Source organism: Macrobrachium nipponense, chromosome 47, assembly GCF_015104395.2.
Source record: "Macrobrachium nipponense isolate FS-2020 chromosome 47, ASM1510439v2, whole genome shotgun sequence".
NCBI classification, from domain to species: Eukaryota; Metazoa; Arthropoda; class Malacostraca; order Decapoda; family Palaemonidae; genus Macrobrachium; species Macrobrachium nipponense.
Window position 1 is genome coordinate 34,733,724 of NC_087222.1, and position 23,588 is coordinate 34,757,311.

The 23,588-nt window shown below is 41.7% G+C and overlaps 1 protein-coding gene across 3 annotated transcripts in view; it reads left to right on the forward strand.

Moving 5' to 3' along the window:
• Positions 1 to 142: 142 nt before the first annotated feature.
• LOC135204881 (uncharacterized) overlaps positions 143 to 23,588 on the forward strand; it is a 73,965-nt gene continuing 50,519 nt past the window's right edge. Inside the window, exons 1-5 of one of the 3 annotated variants that reach the window (XM_064235112.1) lie at positions 143 to 1,176; positions 6,753 to 6,918; positions 12,496 to 12,864; positions 13,817 to 14,143; positions 16,096 to 19,869. In XM_064235112.1, the coding sequence (XP_064091182.1) occupies positions 6,826 to 6,918; positions 12,496 to 12,864; positions 13,817 to 14,143; positions 16,096 to 19,869 (4,563 nt within the window). In that variant the 5' untranslated portion in view covers positions 143 to 1,176; positions 6,753 to 6,825. The remainder of the gene's footprint in view (positions 1,177 to 6,752; positions 6,919 to 12,495; positions 12,865 to 13,816; positions 14,144 to 16,095; positions 19,870 to 23,588) is intronic. The other 2 variants (XM_064235113.1, XM_064235114.1) reach the window with 2 other exon arrangements.

Consider the following 23,588-nt stretch of genomic DNA (forward strand, 5'->3'; position numbering starts at 1 on the left):
GACGATATTTAAATGGCGGCGAAGTAATCGTCGTTATATACGCGAATAACGACCGTTATTCCGTCATTTGAATGAGGCGAATCCTCCGACGGGCCGTTATTCGCCTTATTAATCCTTTATTATTGTTTTGTTGTGTGTGTATGCAAATGACCCTACGGAGGTCCCTCGATGTCCCTCCTCCCCTTATTTAAGGCCCGAAAGCGCCCTTATTTCGGCCTTTCCGCCATCCAGGGACACGCCAGGACGTCCCTCGGGTCCTCCGAAGGGCGCGAACGAGGATAAGGAAGGCAAACGAGCGCAAATAAGGCGGCCCGGGGGGAGGAGGAGGAAGAAGAAGAGGAGGATTCCCGAGGAAGGAGAGCGAGAAGAAGAAGAAGGGCGAAGTTTACCGCCATTTTGTTTTCTCGCTCAGCCTCACCACTAAAGAGCAGGAGAGACGTTTGTTTATTATGAGTTTTGCCGTCCTGCGGAGGACCTGCCACGGTGTGAGGCGTGCCCACTGCCCCGTCGAAGCCCGCCGCCCCTTCGGAGGAGAGGAGGGAGGCCGTCGGGAGCGGAATCATGGCGGCAGGAGGCCGAGAGTAGAGCGGGAGTGAGGGCAAGAAGGACACGGCCGACCCAAACAAACCACCCTCCTGCAGGAGCGGAGGACGAAAGTGTCGTCGCTTCTTCTTCTTCTCTCGCCAAGGGCGTCGTCGCCGCCGCCCTTACCGCCCCTTCGGCGCCGCCGGCGGGTAGCTGGGTGGTGTCGCTGGCTGGCCGCGCGCGTGACGGACCGCGGCGCACGGACGCGGGGGCGGAAATAAGGGAAAAAAAAAAAAGTTTGGGGGCGGGCGTGCGTTCTAGGATGCCCTCCCCGCCTCGCCCGCGCCCACAAGACGCCGTTGGGCATCATCATCATTACAGTAGCTATAGCAAACCGCCCGCACGCCCATATCGCCGCCTACAAACTGGTGAAAAATAAGTGATATAAAATATATATATAAAACCATTTTTATTCTCTCGAATCGACGCCTAGTATTTTTAAATATTTTTTTTTTTTAAGTGATCGAATTGAGTGATCGTTTGGTGTCTCTGTGGCGTCGCAGAGATGACTGACTGACTGCCTTAATAGTTAGGCGTTGATTGAGCCCATGGTTGAGCATGGCGACGTGGGAGGCGCCTTTGGACAACAGAGTGAGTTTGCCATAGACGTCGTGTCTTCCTATATATTTATTATTATCTACTATATCGTATCTATTTATTATTATCGTTATCTATATCGTATCTTTATTATAATTATCTATATTTATTATTATAGTTCAAATTGGAATCTCTAGGATTTATTATAATTATCCATATTTAGCTATTGTTATAATTGGAATAGGAATTATAGGATTTACTATTTGATTAACATTGATATTAAGGTTTGCCAGGAATGTCGTGTCAATATTTTATTATTATCTATATTTTTTGTTTCTATTTATTATAATTATCTATATATATAATAATATATCAATAGGAATCTGTAGGATTTCATATTTAATTATTTCAAATTAAATAAGTAGCAGGGACGTCGTGTCTATATATTTTCCTACATTTATGTTTTATTAATAGAAATAATAGAATTTATTTATTTATTAAGGTTTAGCTGTTTATTACCTATTATATTAATAAGAATCTAGGATTTACTTAATTATTTAATAAGATTAATAAGGTTTAGCTATTTATCCTACCTAACCTATATTATGTTGATAGAAGTCTATAAGATTTAATGTTTAATAGATGTAATAACGTCTATTTTATTGTTTCATCAATAGAAACCTAGGATTTAGCCTAATATTTGATAAATTTATTAGCCTATATCAAGAAATCTATAGGATTTAGCCTAATATTTGATAAATTTGATAATGTCTTTTTATGTTGTTAGCCTATATCAATAGATGTCTATAGAATTTAATTTATAGATTGTAATATTTATGAAGTTTAATAACGTCTTTTTATATTGTTAGCCTATATCAATAGAAATATAGGATTTATTTAAAAGATTTAATAAGGTCTTTCATATTGTTGTATTAATAGAAATCTATAGGAATTAATAAGTTGAATAGAGTCTTTTGTATTGTTAACGTCTTTTAATAGATTGAATATTTGATGACGACTAAAAAGATCTTTTATATTTTTATATCAGTAGGAATCTGTACGATTTAATATGTAATGACCTTAATAATGCCTTTTATATTAATACATCAATAGAAATCTGTAGGATTGAATATGGGATAAGTTTAATATTGTTTAGCTTTTTTATCCTACCTTGCCTATGTTATTATGTCAATAGAAACCTGTAGGATTTAGTATTTGATACATTTAATAAGATTTTTTATATTACTACATCAATAGGAATCTGTAGGGTTTAACATTTAGTGAGATTAATAACATCTTTTATATTGGTAGCCTACATGAATAGAAATCTATAGGATATAATATTTGATACGCTTAATAAGGTCTTTTATATTGTTATATCAATAGGAATCTGTAGGATTTAATATTTGATACGTTTAATAAGGTCTTTTATATTGTTACATCAATGGAAATCTGTAGAATATAATATTTGATAAATTTAATAACTTATATATTGTTACATCAATAGGAATCTGTAGGATTTAATATTTGATACGTTTAATAAGGTCTTTTATATTGTTACATCAAAAGGAATCTGTAGGATATAATATTTGATACGATTAATAACATCTTTTATATTGGTAGCCTATATCAATAGAAATCTGTATGATTTAATATATAATACGTTTAATAACGCTTTTATATTACATCAATCAACAGGAATCTTTAGGGTTTAAATAAGTTGAATAAGGTTTAATTATTTAGCCTACGTATAGGAATTATTTTATTAATAGAAATCTATAGGATTTGATATTTAATAAGTTTAATGTCATATTTTTTTTATCAATATAAATTATAGAATTAAATAATGTTTAATACCGTCTTTTATATTGTCAGCAATATGAATAGAAGTCTGTAGGATTGCAAATTTGATAACTACTAATAAGGTCTCGTATATATATTATTGTTGTTTTCATAGACATCTATAGGATTTAGCATTTAATAACTTTAATAAAATATATTTAAATTTTTATATAAAATGAAAACTTTGTTTTAAATATTGAATAAGTAATAAGGTCTATTTATATTTATGTATTAATAGAAATCTATAGAGTTTATATTTCATAACTTTAACAAGATATATTTGTTTTAGGATTAATGACATAATCCCTAGATTTCCATATAGGCCTATAAAAGGCATACCATTGTTCAACCTCTACATATATTCATGAGCCTAATTGTAGTATCGATAATCTATTATTAATGTCAGTTAGGTCTCGTTTTTAATAATGTCGAGTCTTTAATTACAGTATGATAGGCCCAGATTAGACCTATTGTCATGTAGTTTATACCTTTGTCTATTGTATTAACCCTTTATAGGCCTAGGCTTGATCAATCGTATTTTTATTATTTTAAGTATGCAAGACAAACCTCGTAAGTCACAATTCAACCCAAAATCTTTAATCTTTAGTCGCGTCTGCGTCCCTTCTCTAAAGAATACGTCTGCGACGCACACGTATTCCCTCTGATGCTGTTATTAGCATAGGCTAATGCAAGTGACCCCAGTTACATTGTTTACAGCGACTGACAAAGGGTCACATCAAGGTTTTTTAAGATTTCCGACAGACTGTGCGGGTTCACCAAGGTTAGGTTAAATTTTCATTCTCCGAGGGCTCAGAAGACAATGACAGCCATGTTACGTTGGGCCCGGTCGAGGATACTTATTGCCCAAGGCTTGATTTTTAGTCTCTGTAAATTTCCAGCATTGTTCAAAGTTGGCCGACAATTTCTGATTGTGCGATAGGTTAGGTTAGGCTAGGCTATGTTGAGTCTACAATAGGGCATAGGCTACTGTATAATAGGGCATAGACCTATTGTAATCATAAATCTTTGCAATTTTGGTTCAATTAAGTGTACATTCCTGACACGTTATTCTGGGTAACAATTTTGAATTGTTCACTAGGTTAGGTTAGGCCATATTGAGTCCATGGTAGAGCACAGCCTACCCTATTGTAGGGGCTCGCCTAATTTTTAAGCACAAATATTCATTAAAACCCTTTAAGAATTCAATTTTAAAGGCTTCTCACAATAGGTCTACCACCCATATTATTAACTCTCTTTGGCCGGGCATAAATTAGACGGCTTCCCTTTTGTTCATGTGTTATTATCTTATACTAGGATAGCTGTTGGTGCAATTAGGTCATATTTTTCCCTAGGCTAACCTGACAAAGGCTGTTGGCTTGTTCAGTAAACTATAGTAGGTTAGGTCAATCTTAGATTAAACTGTGGACCTTAGCCTTTGTGGATGTCGGGATATTTGCCAAAGCTAAACGTACATGGTATTAAATTGATCTGCATATGTTATTGTCGAGAATAATTAACTCTGCGACAGGAAAAAAGACTCCTCAGATTTAATTATAGTAACGGACTCGTCACTATACGTAATCAGAAAATTAGGGGTCAGACTGAAGGGTACTACGTACTGCACCGCTTTAGGTTAGGCAATTACTCGTTTATGTGCAAAATTGGCGGCATTTTAATATTAGTCCCGGGGAGATAAAGCATTAAAAACAAACAAATGATGGTAGTAAATACCATATTGCAAACTAAAGGTATAAGCATAAAAAAAAAAACATAAAGAAAAGGCAGTAAATTCCTCGGTCAGCACTATACTTAAGTTCTTTGCAACGTCCCTTACTTGCAACCCCATCCATTCTTTTGTGTGTACCGCTGTTCATATTCTCTCTCTCCCATCTTACTTTCCACCTCCTCTAACATTCATTTCTTAGTGCAACTGCTTTGAGGTTCTGTTCCTGTTTCACCTTTCAAACCTTTTCTACCATCCATTTCCATTTTAGGGTTCAATGACCTCACCGTAGGTCACGGATTGTGATAGACGTCTCGCACTGTCTTTCCGTAAATATGTTACCGCATTACCGAGCAATAGTTTGCGTCATTGTTGACGCATTTGCTCCGTGCAAGTGTTAATACACATTGGCGACCGTTTTAGGGGTCGTAGAATCCCTGTTTGTTTTAAAAAGAACGATTCGTTGTATCGTCACGTCTTTCATTATTCATTATAGTTCAATAACTTAATGTTGAATATTTAATGAAGCATGTCATGGATAAATATTTCACTTGAAAATTGACTTGCTTGCAAAATGCCTAACAAATTTAGAAGCAGTTTCCTTCATCTTTTTTATTTTTTTTTTTTTTTTTTTTTTTTTTTTTTTTTATTGAATGTATGTGCATTGCAATATTATATTAAGCGATTTCTTCTTAATGCAACTTATAACTTGCTTGATTGTGGCCATTAGATCATTGAAGCATTGTGTCCCGATAATTTTACAAGATAATTAATTGACTTGAGAGTTAATTACGTCGCGGTATCATAATTACGTAATTAAATAGTTTCAGCTTGATTTCAGATACGTATCCCTAATATTTGATAGTTAGGTACCTACATTTGTTTGCCTAGGCATACTGTAAGCAGAACCCTGCTCTCTCTCTCTCTCTCTCTCTCTCTCTCTCTCTCTCTCTCTCTCTCTCTCTCTCTCTCTCTCTCTCTCATACGTAAATATAGCATTGATATTGAGTCATCATATCTATTGACCTAATTTTGCATATGCCCTTGTATATATACCTTGAAAAATATGTCCTTTTTCTACCAGTATATCATTAAACACTAACAAAAATCTATGCTCGAGATTTGCACGTTTACATTCTCTCCTCATTGCTGCTTATCGACAAATGAATTTGCAACAGATTGCTGAACACGCGTATTCGCATGCTTCCAAGGGGTGAGGTGGCTAAGAAAAAAATATGTCGTCCAGAAGTGTTGTGTGTGTTAATTTATTGAAGTTTTAGCCTTAAAAAAGTGTCCTGTATTGACCTCCGATATCGACCTACGTTCCTTTTCATTTGCCAAGCCTTGACCTTTTATCGTATGGTGGGCCATTCGAGGCGTCGTCTTCTTTTGGGGTGAAGTTTCCTTGTCCTGTGGTGTGACTTTGATTTTGAATTCACTCTGGAGAAGGTGAACTTCCGAGGCAGTAGTAGTTTTAGCTTGTGCCCTCCTCAGTCTCGTCATTTGACGCCCTGTTTCGGATAGCCTCCTTTTGAAAGCCAAACGTTTTCTGAGCACTCCCAGATTCCTCTTTTCTTAGCAGCCTATGCATTGAACGTGACTAACCGTCGCATCTTGAATGTGACTTTCGTTTGGGGTCGTCGTAATGTCAGAATTTTGTGGTCAGTACAATGACCCCATTTCAAAGAGTCTCCTACATACGACCTATTTATATCTGTCAGATTTCATAGAAATCAAGAAATATGTCAATATAAACTTTAATACTGAATAAAAAACGCGTTAAGATGTAATTATGCGATTGTAGAAAGTGTGTCAGGATGTATCCTACTTTCTCGTAGTTTTTTTCTTTTCTTTTTTCCAACTTGCATTGAGTCATGAATCCCTACAAAAAAGATATATAGTTGTCCTTAGTCATCACAAAAAGATATTGTCAAAGGTGAAAAGTTAACATAAAGTTGAAGGTACAGATGTTTTTCTTTAAATTTCTTTGCTGGGTTTGATATACCATGTGATTCTGATCCTCGTACACATCTCCGCAAGTTCTAATCCTCGCACATCTCCGCAGGTTCTGTGGTAATACGACGCCTGCCATGAAGTGAACGCACACACACACACACACACAGTACGCCAGTGGTTGTATGGAGCACGGAGATCCGTACAGAAGCGCCATGTCTCATCCCACCACAGCTGACAAAAGCAGAGCTCCTTACCACGCTACATATACTGATCAGGTACGGTTCTCGGTGCTGAATGGGCCTGACAGGTCCCAGCGCTTGGCCTACGGCTCAAATTTTATGCTCCAATTCCAGTCGCGTGCTTTTCTCCCGTGGTGTCGTGCGAGGGACGTGGCCGGTCGATCTCCATCTCCCTCTTGTCGTCACCTCTCGCGTACAGAACTCCCGCCGTTTCCTCTGTGGTTTGTTTCCAATCTGGTAAATCTTCTTTAGATGTAGTTTCGTTGTCATACCAAGTTCACATCTGCATCTGTCGATTGGAAACCCAGAATAGAATTTGAAAACCTCGTGTTTTGACTTAAGTTCTATCTATCACCAAATGCTTTATTATGACGAAGGTTAAGTATACCATTCGAGTCAAATTTTTGGACTTGTATTGTATGACCCAAAGGTTATTTTCTTGCTCAAAAACAGATGAGTTGGGTGTCTGGGCAGATAAGATTTTTGGAGAGTTAAATTGCAAGTCTCTCTCATCTTTTTATTATTATTGTTTATATTATTACCATTATTTTTATATATACAGGCAGTCCCTGGGTTACAACGGGGTTCCGTTCTTGAGACGCGTCGTAAGCCGGAACATCGTAAAAGATCCTAAGAAAACCTTACTTTTAATGCTTTGGGTACATTGAAAACTACGTAAACTGCATTCTTATTGCATTTTTCATCCAAAAAACCTTCAAATATTGATTATTTTGCATTTTTGGTGTCATATTTCTCCTGGGAGATGAGCGTTGTAGGAGTTGTAACCCTGGAAATAATGTCTGATGAATATAATTGAGAAGCGCCTTAACCTTGGAACATTGTAACCCGAACCCATCGTAACCCCGGGGACTGCCTGTATTTATAATAATCAGAAGGTGAACACTATGCATATAGAACAAGCCCACAGGGCCATTGACTTGAAATTCAAGCTTCCAAAGAATATATTGGACTGACTCGGATTATAAACTGAGAGGGCTGGGCTCTAAACTGAGACAGGTGTAAAAGGAAAAGGTGATATAAAAAAAATAAACGTAAGACAATAGAAAGCAAATCCAATCACCAGAAATTCTGGAGACATCACTAGAAAGCCAGAATGAATTAACTCCTTGCATAAACATTTTCAGATCAATCTAACTTTTCTCTGTACCTGCTCCTGGTCTCTTGAAATCAGTCAGCAGACAAGCTCTATATTGCATCATTGAGAGAGTGCATTGTTTTGCAAGAACTTCATCTACACTGAGCAACTTATTTATCGTGTTTAAATGTCCCGTGACCTTTGAGTCACGACATTCTTCTGTAATGAGTTGCACATGGCTTAAAGGTCAGAGACTTCATTGTGCTATTTTTATTGCCATGTTGTTCCTCTCTTATGTCCGAAGCTGAATTCTTCAGGCGGTTGGATTATTGCAACTTTGGACGCTTTTGGTGGAATTATTTTGAATGGCTGGAATTCTCAACATGATTTTTATTGCAAAGCAGTCATTCTTCAACATGGTTCTTTGTTGCATATGCAATCAGGCTTCTGAATATCTTTAATTCTCCAGATCAGTTGTTTGGAAAAGCTGGTAATGATGGGTTTGTTATCCTGCTATTTTTCTCTTATGTATGTACTCCCCAGCAAAGGGTTTTAAATGTAATCCAGCAGTTGAGTGTGTTATTTATCACTTGGAATTGAAAATCCTATAAAATTTTGTGAGCTTCTGTCCTTTCCATATTGTTGCGCAGTAGGCCACGTTACAGAATTCACTTCCCACAAGTAGCTTAGTTCACAAAAAGTTCTCCAATAATTTTTAAACTTCACAGATATGTCGTACAAGAGCTTCAGCAGGTCATACAGACTAAGTGGACAGACCTTGTAGTGAGTGCCTCAGCAGCGTGGTTGGTATGGTATTAGCGTCCCCATCTCAGTGGTCGCAGGTTCGATTCTCGTCCATTCCATTGAGGAGTGAGAGATGTGTATTTCTGGTGATAGAAGTTCACTCTTGATGTGGTTCAGAAGTCACGTAAAGCCGTTGGTCCCGTTGCTGAATAACCACTGGTTCCATGCAACGTAAAAGCACCATACAAACAAACAAACAGACCTCGTAGTATATCAGCAGCTTTATTTCTATATTCCCTCCTTCTTTGCTCTCAATCTGCGGCTGAAAGCCCAAGGATGCTCCAAAAGGAAAATTAGCCTGCTGAGAGACACAAGGTATAGCGAAATGAGACATATATAAATGTGAGAGAATAGAAAACTAAAACGACACTCATGAATCCAAGGGGTGTTCACCCCAAAGCAGGAATGAAATTGCTCCTCAATTTAACATTTAAGGATCCCAAGGAAGCTTCTTTAAGGTGTTTGGGATGGTGTGAATGCTATAGTAGAGTGTTTGCCAAACTATAAGGTTGTCATTTCTCATCATTTTTTCAGGTTGCACTTTACCACAGAACTTCCTCTTGAGATGAAGTCTCTTGTGTGATTGCTGGGCTTCAGTTTTCTAAAAAGAAAACTAGTGTACTGGCTTTTTTCTGTCGTCACTCTTTTCTGTCCGCCCTCAGATCTAAAAAACTACAGGCAGTCCCCGGGTTATGACGGGGGTTCCGTTCTTGAGACGCGTTGTAAGTCGAAAATCGTTGTAAGACGGAACATCGTACAAAATCCTGAGAAAACCTTACTTGTAATGCTTTGGGTGCATTGAAAACTATGTAAACTGCATTCTTATTGCATTTTCATAAAAAAAACCCTTCAAGTATTGATTATTTTGCATTTTTGGTGTCATATTTCATCTGCCAGATGAGCGTTGTAGGCGTCGTAACCCTGGAAATAATGTCTGATGAATATAATTGAGAAGCGCCTTAACCTTGGAACATTGTAACCCGAACCCATCGTAACCCCGGGGACTGCCTGTATTTATAATAATCAGAAGGTGAACACTATGCATATAGAACAAGCCCACAGGGCCATTAACTTGAAATTCAAGCTTCCAAAGAATATATTGGACTGACTCGGATTATAAACTGAGAGGGCTGGGCTCTAAACTGAGACAGGTGTAAAAGGAAAAGGTGATATAAAAAAAAATAAACGTAAGACAATAGAAAGCAAATCCAATCACCAGAAATTCTGGAGACATCACTAGAAAGCCAGAATGAATTAACTCCTTGCATAAACATTTTCAGATCAATCTAACTTTTCTCTGTACCTGCTCCTGGTCTCTTGAAATCAGTCAGCAGACAAGCTCTATATTGCATCATTGAGAGAGTGCATTGTTTTGCAAGAACTTCATCTACACTGAGCAACTTATTTATCGTGTTTAAATGTCCCGTGACCTTTGAGTCACGACATTCTTCTGTAATGAGTTGCACATGGCTTAAAGGTCAGAGACTTCATTGTGCTATTTTTATTGCCATGTTGTTCCTCTCTTATGTCCGAAGCTGAATTCTTCAGGCGGTTGGATTATTGCAACTTTGGACGCTTTTGGTGGAATTATTTTGAATGGCTGGAATTCTCAACATGATTTTTATTGCAAAGCAGTCATTCTTCAACATGGTTCTTTGTTGCATATGCAATCAGGCTTCTGAATATCTTTAATTCTCCAGATCAGTTGTTTGGAAAAGCTGGTAATGATGGGTTTGTTATCCTGCTATTTTTCTCTTATGTATGTACTCCCCAGCAAAGGGTTTTAAATGTAATCCAGCAGTTGAGTGTGTCATTTATCACTTGGAATTGAAGATCCTATAAAATTTTGTGAGCTTCTGTCCTTTCCATATTGTTGCGCAGTAGGCCACGTTACAGAATTCACTTCCCACAAGTAGCTTAGTTCACAAAAAGTTCTCCAATAATTTTTAAACTTCACAGATATGTCGTACAAGAGCTTCAGCAGGTCATACAGACTAAGTGGACAGACCTTGTAGTGAGTGCCTCAGCAGCGTGGTTGGTATGGTATTAGCGTCCCATCTCAGTGGTCGCAGGTTCGATTCTCGTCCATTCCATTGAGGAGTGAGAGATGTGTATTTCTGGTGATAGAAGTTCACTCTTGATGTGGTTCAGAAGTCACGTAAAGCCGTTGGTCCCGTTGCTGAATAACCACTGGTTCCATGCAACGTAAAAGCACCATACAAACAAACAAACAGACCTCGTAGTATATCAGCAGCTTTATTTCTATATTCCCTCCTTCTTTGCTCTCAATCTGCGGCTGAAAGCCCAAGGATGCTCCAAAAGGAAAATTAGCCTGCTGAGAGACACAAGGTATAGCGAAATGAGACATATATAAATGTGAGAGAATAGAAAACTAAAACGACACTCATGAATCCAAGGGGTGTTCAGCCCAAAGCAGGAATGAAATTGCTCCTCAATTTAACATTTAAGGATCCCAAGGAAGCTTCTTTAAGGTGTTTGGGATGGTGTGAATGCTATAGTAGAGTGTTTGCCAAACTATAAGGTTGTCATTTCTCATCATTTTTTCAGGTTGCACTTTACCACAGAACTTCCTCTTGAGATGAAGTCTCTTGTGTGATTGCTGGGCTTCAGTTTTCTAAAAAGAAAACTAGTGTACTGGCTTTTTTCTGTCGTCACTCTTTTCTGTCCGCCCTCAGATCTAAAAAACTACAGGCAGTCCCCGGGTTATGACGGGGGTTCCGTTCTTGAGACGCGTTGTAAGTCGAAAATCGTTGTAAGACGGAACATCGTACAAAATCCTGAGAAAACCTTACTTGTAATGCTTTGGGTGCATTGAAAACTATGTAAACTGCATTCTTATTGCATTTTCATAAAAAAAACCCTTCAAGTATTGATTATTTTGCATTTTTGGTGTCATATTTCATCTGCCAGATGAGCGTTGTAGGCGTCGTAACCCTGGAAATAATTTCTGATGAATATAATTGAGAAGCGCCTTAACCTCGGAAAGTCGTAACCCGAACCCATCGTAACCCGGGGACTGCCCGTACTGATGCAAGAGGACTCAATATTGATGTGTTGATCATCCGCGATCCAGTCATCAAACATACCAAATTGCAGCTCTTTATCCTCAGTAGTTTTCATATTATTTAAGGTTAAAGTTAGCCATAGTCTTACGTCTGGCAACTATATAGGCCAGGCCACCATTAGGCCTTGATTAAAGTTTCATGGGCCGTGGTTCATATAGCATGTGCTGAGACTGCTGAAAAGATAGATCTATTTTCGATGGCCTTTGCATAGACAATTCAATTGTACTAAAATTCTTTCGTGCATTTTCTACTTGTTTATTGTAAAATAAAAGCAAAATGTTTGGTTATTTTCATATATAATTAAATATTTTATTTTTATTTGGTGTTCACTTGGCTGTCACCAAATTTACTGACTCACTTATCAACCGAACTATTTACTTATTTATATATATTAACTGAATTGTTTATTTATTTGTTAACCAAACTATTTATTAACAGAACTGTTTGTTTAATAATTAACCAAACCAGGTGATTACGTATTAACCTGGTTATTTACTAAACAATCTGTTTACTCGTTAACCAAGCTAGTCATTTATCAACTGAGGTAGTTATTTATTAACCAAGCTATTTATTTATCAACCAAACTACTTATTTATTAACCAAGCTATTTATTTATTAATTTTGCAGGATATGATGTTGAGCGAAGAGGAGGAGGAAAGCGCCACTCTCGCTGAGCCCATGACCCTGGAGGGAGCCAAGCAGCTGGCCCAGACTTCCGCCGCCGTGGTCGTCCCGGCCTCCACTCCCACGCCACCCGCTGTCTCCCCCCCATCCCACACACTCGTCACCCCTCCCTTGACATCCCCCCACCATCACCACCACTTGACTTCCCCGCCCCCGCCTCCGACCGGCCAACACCAACTTCCGCATCTCACTCCGGCCTTGCCCCACCACCACCACATATGGGGTCCTGCGTCCGTTCCACACGAGGGGGAGGAGGAGGAGGAGGAGGAGCAGGAGAACCTGCCATCCACCGTCGACATTCAGGCCATTCGGGTGGGTGTTGCTGGAGGGGTTCTCCCATTTTGCTGTCAGTCCTCTTGTCATTTTCAGTTTTATTTCATTTTATAGAGATTCCTTTTGTCATATTCAGAGTCTCTTCTATTGTCAAGTATTTTTAGGCTGAAGAGTCCCCCATTCATTTTGAGAGAGTCCTCCTCCTCATTCGTTTTCAAAGAGTCCCCGTTTGTTGTCAAACCTGTTTTTGAGGTTAGAAGAAAGAACCCTTTCGTTTTCAGAGAGTCCTCTTTCATTTTCAAAGTATCCCCTGTAGTATTCAGTCCTCATTCATTTTCAAAAAGTTTTTCTTTCATTTTCAAAGAGTTCCTTTTCGTTTTCAAAGTCCCCATCCATTTTCAAAGTCTCGATTCATTTTCATTTTCAAAGAGTCCATTTTTATTAGCAATGAGTCCTCATTCATTTTCAAAGAGTCCCCATTCATTGTCAATGATTCCCTTTAGCATTCAAAGAGCCCTCATTCCTTTTCAAGAGTTCTCATTCATTTAAAAAGTGTCCCCTTTTGTTGTCAGCCCTGTTCTCAGGGGAAGAAGGAAGAATTACCTACTAATATTTTTTGAGTTGTTTGTTATCAAACCTGGAATGAGTTCCTTTTCATTTTCAATGAGTCCACTCATTTTCAAACTCCCTTACAATGCAGAAAGAGTCTATACGTATAATACATTTATCCAGTTTACAAAACAAATACATCACCTCATACTGGATAGGTTCTGCCATTTAATGAATATCTTTTATAAAGAACTCAAACTTATTTTTATGAGAGGAAAATGGCTGCAGTATGTTGTAGCAGATGTTGTTAATGTTTCAGCATTATGATTGTAAAATGTTGTTAACTTTTATCTATTCAAACTAGTTTACTCTTATTAGTATGCATATGGATGTATGGTGTCTATATACTTTGTCTCTACTAGCTTTTAATTATGTTCAATAGCAATCAAGATCAAAAGATCGCACCAAAGCGACCACTCACCTCGGCCCCAACTTGCAGGATTCCCCCTCGCCCGACCGATCCCAGGCACAACTCATCACCATCGATGAGAACTGGGACCGGATGGATCATAACTCGGGAGACGATGACTCGGACGAAGAGGACTCGGACACGGACGTTTCGGAGTCCGAGTCGGACTCCAGGCTGAGCTCCAGGTCCCACTCCAGGTCGTGCTCGCCGTCGAGGGAGAGCATCAAGTCTTTCACCAGGTCGAGATGCGAATCTCGGTCACCCTCTCCCTCGAACTCAAGATCGGACAGCGGCAGTCAGGTCTGGGCTACTGTTTCTTATTATTTTTGAAGCTAGACTTTATTTTGTGTAAAAGGACAAGTGGAATATTATTTATGGGTTAATTTTATAAATAGGTTCACGTTATTTGCCGTTGTAGAAAAGAATTTATTCTTCGAATTGGTGGTTCATTTTATCCAGAGCCCTGTAAGGGGCTAGTACCATCAGTACACCACATGCATTGCACTGTAGGCATCACTTGAAGTTTGTAGCTGCAACTCCTCTACTCATTTTACTGTACCCCCATTCATATTCTCTTTCCTATGTCTTACTCTCCACCCTGTCCTAACGATTGATTCATCATCTCAGTGAACATAACCTCGTAGGGGGATAGTGCTGTCAGAGCACCTCATGTGGTGCACAACGTGACTTAGGCCCCTAGCTGCAACCCCCATTCCTTCCTATTACTGCAACCCTCTCCTTGCCATCCACCCTCTCCTGACAATTGTTTCCCAGTGCAACAGCAAAGTTTTCCTCCTTTTACTTCTTTCAAACCTACCTTCTCTCAATTTCCTTTCTAGCGCTGGATGACTCCAAAGGTCCCAGTGCTTGGCCATTGGCCTAAATTCAATATTCAATTCAATTCAATGAACATTGTAAGCACCTCAGTGGCGTGGTTGGTATGGTGTTGGGGTCCCACCTCGGTGGTCGCGGTTTCGGTTCTCAGCCATTCCATTGAGGAGTGAGAGATGTGTACTATTTCTGGTGATAGAAGTTCACTCTCGACGTGGTTCGGAAGTCACGTGAAGCCATTGGTCCCGTTGCTGAATAACCACTGGTTCCATGCAACGTAAAAGCACAATACAAACAAAGAATGAACATTGTACAAGAAAAATAAAAAGTTTGCAGATTTCTTCATAATGAAGAGTTGTTATCTGTGTCTACTCTAATATAACACATATACAGTATATTTTCGCTTATCAGACGACTTTTAGGCGAGGTCACAGATTATGGCAAATTTTCATGAATTGATCATGTATGTGTAAGGCAACTGCTAAATCACAAAACCATCTGTGTATAGGGTAGCTTTTGGTTACTGTATATACTCACATATCAAGCAACTTTTGAAGACAAGATATAAAATTGGCGTATGTAATGTTCACGTATTATAGTACGTAATATAAATACTGACAACGAATATGCAAATTTTCCATGGATCTTTTAGAAAGTTATGCCATACTTCACTGTATCCAATAATATTGTATGTGCAGTATCCTCATATCACTATTGTATTGTAAAATACAAATGTAGCGATTGTGCCCCATTTGCATTGTTTAGCTCTTCATGAATGTGGACAACAGTACAGTTCGGAAGTGTTTGTGTAGGCATCAACTGTTTGAATATAACCAGGGAGAAAGTTCGTTCCTATAAGCATTTTTAGAGGGTTTTATTGGTGTGTTAACCATCAAAATAGACAGTTATAAGCGTGTTTAGAGTGGTGTACGAGTATCCGCCAATTTTAGCTATGGGGGTGGGGGGTTGGTATCCATTTCCCTGCAAATACATACCAGGGTTCAACTATGTTTATTTATAATGATAGATTTGAACAAGGACTGTAACTATAATAGGATGTAATAGGTAAGAGTAGGGCCTTCTCTAAAGTATGAAAACTGTTCTATGAAATATTTTAAAGTTTCATTTTTGTATCCAGTGAAAAGTAGATATTTTGACCTTAATTGTACGAAAGGAAAGGATTTGTTGGTAGTACTTGGTCTCATTTGCCCTTAACATGTATTAAAGAAAAGGGAGGTTTTCATTTTTATAAAATTACTCTTGTTATTTTGTCTCGTCACCTAATATGCACAATAGAAATTTTTTTTAATATATATTGTCAATTTGCTTCATTTTTAATGTTAGGGCCTTGAGCAAACTCTTCGCGATTGTCGATGAATCTTGCCATCAAGAGTACTAACTCCAATCTCTTTGTTTTTCAGGATTCGGACTCGGACAGTTCAGCCTGGAGCGACAGCAGCTCCTCAGGGTCAGACGACGAGAGGAAGAAGGATGAGGGCGACAGAGACTCCAGCCCGGTCAACAAGCCCCTTCCCAGGAGGAAGCCGCAGCTAACGGCCCCCAAGCTGACCCTGAACGATCACACGGAAGGCGACGGGAAAAATGGAGACTCCCTTCGGAAGTCCTCGGGCGACCTGCCGGGCTCGGAGTCTGCCGGGAACAAGTCTCCCGCGCTGACGTTCTCCACATCTTCGGCAACTTCCATCACGAGCGTCGGTTTTGCCGTCAGCAAGATCTCCCAGGCGGAGGACAGAGTGCTCGTCAAGAGCCCTCTGCACTACCATCAAGGGATGACGGCGAGGCTGGACATCGACAGGGCCATCAACAGCAAGACGCTCTCTTTGTCCAAGAATGACGAGAAGAAGATGGTCGGGCCTCCCCTTTTATGTCTGGGCGGGAGTACCGCCAGATTAGAGGAGACCGGCTTGAGTAAAGTCAAGCCGAGACAGGAGACCGGCACCGACACGGGCCAGAGCAGTGCCGAACCGGAAGTCAAGGGAGAGAGTAAAGCGGACAAGAGCATGCCCATCCTGGAGGAGAGCCCGAGCAAGACCAAGAGCACCAACACTGTCGAAAACAAGTCCACCTCCACCTTACCGACCTTGAAAGCGGAGGAGGTCAAAGGGGTCGCATTTCAGCCTTGCAAGCAGGGCTCTGGGCAGCCTCCGGAGGGTAAGTGCGACGCCGGGACAAAGTGGGACGACGACAGAGACAAGGGGGAGGACGTGAGAAACTCTTCTCTGTCTCCGGCCGAGCTGGAGGAGAGGAGACGCGAGAAGCAGCTGGAGCTGAACCGGGAGTTCGACAGACTGCTCTTCAGCACCAAAAACCCGAGCGCTGCCAAGCCAAATGAACAAAAACCGCCTGTGATATCAAATGACTCGAAGCACATACCGTTTAAGTTAACGAATGCAGCTGCCATGAAGTACAATAAGGTCTACGATGCCATCAAAGCCACCAAGTCCCTCAATTACGTGACTACACAGAGGGACGGCTGGCACATCAACAGCATCGTTGGTTCTGCGAAGCCAGAGAAGACTTTGGCGTCCGTGATTCAGGCCATGCCTATCGCCACGCTGGTGGAGAGCAAGGACGTCGTCGTCTTCGACAAAAGCAAGACCAAGAACAGCACACAAGGGGTTGCTCCTCCTCCTCCTCCTCCAGATGACAATCATAAAGAGGCATCTAAAGTAGAAGATAGGAGTAAGGAATCCGTCGGTGATAGCACGGAGCAAAAAGAAGTACAAGCCACCTGTGATGATCGTCTCTCTGTCAAGAACAAGTCCGATTCGGATTTGTCGCCGATCGAGAAGGCAGTTAGCCGAGGCAGCAGCACCCTAGGTTCTAAGTTGATCAGAGACTGTGTCGTAGAGAAGGTGTTTTCCCGCGAGCCCTCGTCTCTGCAAGAGAGGGAAAACCATCCCAGCAAGTCGAGCAGAGAGACTGAGACGAATACAGATGCATTGCCAGTGAAGGAAGTAACTCCGAAGAATCAGAGCAAAGAAATCAGTTATGCAAAGAACTTGAACAGCGTCCTGACGTCTAGAACAGTCATCCACGACACTGGGACGGAGAAGAAATCTGGCGAAAGCCTTTCCAAGAAGAACGTAGCCAAAGAAACGAATGCAAGCAAGAGAATCGGTCTCAGTATGCCCGACTTGGAGTGGAACTCGTACAAAGTTGAAAGCTTGGTGGAGAAGAAATCAGCAAAGGAAGGAGAGACCGAGAGTAAGGTCAAGAAGGACTCCGCCAAAGACAACAACCACACGTCCAAAGCACCGCCCAGAAGGGAAACCACACCAGGCAAAGCCAAAGATCTTGAAAAGAGATCTGGGTCGACCTCCAGCTCAAAGAGCGAGAGGGAGTCATCTGTAGCCAAGTGTCTGAGCGTGGATTCCCTCGTTGAGAAGGCGCCCAAAGAACCGGGTGATAGAAGAATCGGTGATAAACTTGAGCCTGGCTTCCATGATAGGAGTATCCCCCGGCACTTGAACGAAATCAAGTCCAGTAAAGAATCAGAGAAGAAGCCCAATAAACTGAACTCCGAGAAGAAGGCCAACAGGAACGATTTCCACTTGAAGTTGGGCAAAGAAGGGAATAATATCGAGAAATCCCAGGACAAGGGCAGCAGGAATGTCTACGAAGAGAAGAAGCTGGTGAGGGACTCCTTCGGTGGCAAGAAGACGAATGTGGAGAATAAGCCAAACAAGGAGCACAGTCCCAACAAGTTCATGAGGGACGGGCTGGAGAAACGTCCCCAACTGAGCTTTGAGAAGGAGCTAAGTTCCGCGGAGATGACCATAATGGACAAGAGGTTTGGCAAGAGTCACCACGGGGAGAAGGGTGGCCTTGATAAGAACAGCAACAGCAGTGCTTTCGAGAAGGGCTCAAAAGACAGGAACTCCAACGACAGAAAGCAGGGCAGCAAAGACGTGGGGGCTCGTGATCGGTTGAGTGAGGTAGTTTTAGAGAAGAGTGTGTCTAAAGACAAAGTTGTGGGGGAGAGAAAAGTGCATAAACATGACAGTCCAGAAAAGAGACTGAACAGAGACTTTACGGGGTTGCACGAGAAAATTCTGAAAGACAGGACTCCAGATAAGAGGGCCAACATTGGTTTGTCGCCCCAAAAACACTTAGAGAGTGTGGAGAGGTTACACGGCAAATTGAGTGCGAGCGATAGGAAAGTGCACTCGGATGTGCACGGCGATAGAAAACAGGGCCGTGGCTTTGGTTTGGATCCCTCCCACGAAAGAAACTTTGAGGGGAAAAAGTCACTGAGCGAAGTGTTTGTCGAGAGGAGAAGTGCGAAAGATTCGGTGTTCAATCATTGTGGTGACAGTGTCAGCGTCAAAGATCACGGCATCAAGGAGAAGAGAACGAAGGACCACGATGTGGACAACAAGCATTTCAGTAGAGAACAGGAGGTGGTCAGGGTTAGGAAAAATAATGATGCCGAAAAGAAACAGGACAGAGACCACTTTAGTGAGAGTAGATTAGAGTGTGAAGCGCGTTTTGACCACAGGTTGGGGTCGGAGTGTGGGTCCGAGAGAAAGTTTTCCAGAGAGAGTGCGAAGGAGAAGAAGTCTTCTTCTTCCTCGTCCCGCGAGATGCCTCACCTGGTGCACAGTGGCAGTGGCAAGGGAGACTCTCTCGCTGCGTCTGAGGGGACTTCAAACTGCCGGGACTATCAGGGGGAGAAGTATGTCGGTAGTTATAACGAATATTCTAAGCTGTCCAAAATTCAAAGACCCGTCGACACGTCCGGGGAGCTCGCCGGCATGCCAAAGCTAGACCGCAACAGCTCCACGGACTCGCACTGCAAGCTAAAGTTACCAAGTAAGACTGCGTGCGTTGGTGTGGGTGAGAGGGACAGGGACATTAGTAGACCTGAGCACAGGAAACAGGGCCTCGCCCTGAGAGAGGGCGACTGCCCGGACCACAAGAGTAGTAAAGTGAATGCCAAGTGTAAATGTGATAAAAATTTGTACGTCTGTCCCACCATAGCAGATGTCGTCAAGGGGAGGGAGAGGAGAAAAAGCACAGATCTAGACAAGCCCAAGGGCAAGAGCAAAGGGAAGCTGTTCCGGGACGAGACGTCGACAGACAGCGAGAGCTCGGAGGAGCTGAACGAGAAGGTTGACCTCGATACGGAGCAGACCCAGACATTCAATGTCAGCGAAAGCAACTTCAATCAGGTAATGACGTTTTATATAAAGGCCTTTATACATTACCATTACATTTTATTTAGTAATTGTTATATTTACAGGAGTTCGACTGCCTGTAAACACTGTGTTATGTTGTTGACTAACTTTTAACTGCTTATGAGTATTCATTGTTCTCGATGTCGGTGAAAGAAATTCCAATTTGTTAATAACATTGAATGCGAAGATTCCTTATAGTTTATCATTACATTTGTTCATGAAACTTACCTGTCAGATATATATATAGCTGTATTTTCTGAAGTCCGACAGAAATTCAAAAACTTCCGGCACACACAGTGGTCGGCCAGGTGGTTAGTACCCATTCCCGCCGCTGGGAGGCGGGTATCAGGAACCAGTCCCATTTTCTATTCATAATTTTTCTGTCGCCGGTGCTGGAAACACCTGTTTTCAGTACCTCCGTCTTAGGATTTTGGAAACTTCATGGCCGCTAAATATCCTAATTGTCTTTTGATTTATTGACTTGGATTTGTGGCTAGGCATACGCTATCTTAAATTGTTTTGAATATGATTCATTTTTGTATATCTGAATCTAGTTAGGCTAGTTTCAGAGGGTGTTGTCTGCTAAGATAGGGTGTGGCTACCGAAAGCTTCGGTAGTTCCGCACTCGATATGCAACGAGGGCTATGTGTCCTTGCTTCTTTGTTGAGATTTGTCATGTAAGGAGTGTGAGACTTTGTCTAATTCCATAAGGAAGACGTATGATTCATATGTACGCAATTAATCAGTAAACAAAGTCAGGGTAGGCTAACCTACCTGTAGACTATTTTGCTAACCCTGTAGTATGGCCTACGGGCTATAAATGTCTCGTGAGGTAATGCCCTTTACGTTATAGATTCCATCTGTATCTTGGAATCTAAGGTGCTCGCTCTCCTATCATTGTGGTGAAAAGTGCTACTTCTGTAGTTGTTACTCCTAACCCTGTAATGTTGCCTTCGGCCCTAAACAGTTTCTGTAGAGGGTATTGACCTTTCTCTGATACTCTATGGATTCGTAACTTATAATCGAAAGTGCTGGCTTTGGAGAGCAAAAGTGAAGTGGCTAAGTGCAGTGACAGTGCCCCTTGTGTAGTGGAGGGTGCGTCAGATCGGCCTTATTTCGCCTCTAGGCCGGGACCTCTGCTTGACTCCAGGACAGGAACAGAGAGAGCATGTCGAAGCCGAAGGAGGGTTACGAGGAACTCCCACCGATCTGACGTGCCTTCGGCAGACCTGAAGTTACTCCCAGGCTGCCAAAGTGCGTGCACGAATCCTGAAGGATTGCTTCTCGTCCTCCGAAGCGTCCTCCCTGCGCAGGGTTTGGAGCTTTCGGAAGGACTCGCGCCCTCTAAATAGAAGCTTTATAGAAGAGGACGTTTCACGTCCTCTCTCTCTCTCTCGTCATGCGTTGCAGTGAGAAGTAAGAAGGCGAACGTCGCCTGAACTCGTGTACGTCTTTCCACCGAGAAAAGGGAAAGCAAGTCATATTAGCAGGACGCTTTTGAGCGCGGACGTCCTAGCTTTGTTGCTGTGAGAATAAGAAGGCGTTCCCTCGCCCCGCGTATTCTCACACGATCAACCCTTCACCTGAGACTGCTTCGTGCAGTCGGTTTTCTCCGAGATGTCTAATGCTCTTCCCTGAAGGCAGTTTCGCTTGCATTGACGCCTGTCAGGAGCGTGACGCTTTTCTGCACGCTTTTTTCTTTTTTTTGACGCTTCGGGCTTGGACGGGACGTTCGGATGGACGCCAGGCGCTTACGCTGTTGCGCGGGTGCACGGCCAAGTGCGCACCAGTAGACGACCGAGGGCCGATGGCGCACTCCAGTTGGACTTACCGAGCAAGCGAGCGGGCGCGCGAGAGTGCTCGCTAGCTCGCCAGTGGACGCCGAGCGGGGGCGCAGCCTTAGAGTGCTCGCTGCTCGCCAATGGGACGCCGAGCGTTGCTCGCTGCTAGTCAGTGGACGCCGAGTGCGCGCACTGCCAGGTGTGTCGCCTGGCTGAACGTTTCTGTTGAAGTCTTCAAGCTGATTTGGGCCTAAAGATTTTTTTTTTACCTAACTTCGGTGATCCCTTCTACATCGCCTGCGAAGAATGTGAAGTAAGCAGTGCTTCGGAGGAAGCTTTAAAGTGAAAAGGCAACTTCGTTTTCGAAACCAGCAAGACCACGGGTTTCGTGAATTATAGAGGTCTTTGTCAGTAATATTGCTTTTCGTAAAGTCCAGGATTGGATGGAGTTATGGAAAGCTCAAGGAAAGATCTCTTTTGCTCTACCGCAGTCAAGACTTTGCGGTAAGGCAGCTATGGGTTATGTAAAAGCTCGACGTCCTGCGCGTCAGGACTCTCGGCAACAACGTTCAGTAGGATTCTTGCAAAGGCACTCATCAAAAGGAGGAAAGCGCAAGACAGGACTTCCTTTGCCATACTGCCAATAAATTTTGATACGGGAGAGGAAGCTGGTTGGAGAGTTTCTTCCTCTTCCCAGGATAATTTTGCAAGCTTTTTAGCCCATCTGAAGGGCTTTTCAGATGATAGATTTTGTTAGTTCCTAGTCGGGACTTACGCTGCCGAATTGAACATCGTCGTTCTACCTGTCGTAAGCCGTCTCTTAACAGGATTCTTGCCCCTTCCTCGTTTGAGACGGGAATCGGAAATAAAATGCTCGACTTCCTGGATTACGTTTTGTCAATTCAGTGAATTTCCCCCATTGACATATACTATCGTTTTGTCAAGTAAGTGGGTATCCCCTCATTGACAAATTATCTCTTTGTCCCGTAAATGGGTTAGTTCTCATTGACAAAACTTCTCATTAACTTTATATTGCGTAAGCGGATAAGCTCTTATTGACAAGATTCGGAAGAGCTCTCATTCATCATTCGCAGACTCGTACAAGAAATAGACTTGTAGACTACGTCAATGAACGCTTATGTCCAATAACATAAGAAGCTTGAGCTGTCCGCTTCAATTCTCTTGAGTTTTGTTTATGAAACTTGCCTGTCAGATATGTATGTAGCTGTATTTCCGAATTCAGCTATAGTATATATATCTGCCAGGTAAGTATGAAAAAACTTTATTGCAATATAATATCATATTTTGCCTTGCGTTATTTTACTACTGGTTGGCTCAAGTCATATACGCTTGCTGTAGTTACCTCTTCGGATGGCAACCGAGAGGTCTATTGTCTATTAATTTAAGGACATTTATCGTTACTCCCTGCAGCCTTCCAGGAGTTTCCGATTTATCTTTTACCGTTGTATGGTAGTGTTATGACGACACAAACGCATCTATATATTTAGCGTTTTCTGTTTCGCTTAAATATACCAGCTTGAGAGTCTCTTTATGCTAAAAATTACGGACCTATTTCTTCGTAGAATAGGGTAGCTGGCAACCCAGGCATAAAGTTAAGAGGACGACGATCGTAAGCTGCTGCTGTCACTGTCCTCTCCGCCAGTCCAAACGAGGCAGTACAGCTCGTTCGCTGTCATGCGCTGTAGGTTACGTCTCTCTCTCCTGCGGGATTGCCTGACTAACCGTATCTCTGTGCTGGGCAGTTACGTCTCTCTCTCTCCTGCGGGATTGACTGACTAACTATCTCTGCCCTACAATCACGGACTTTAGCCTAAGATTGAGGGATTTCTTACATGAATGAATAAACATTGCATTCGTTTTTGCCTTACTATGTTCTCAGAGATATCGCTTACTCCTTTCGGTGCTCGTTAC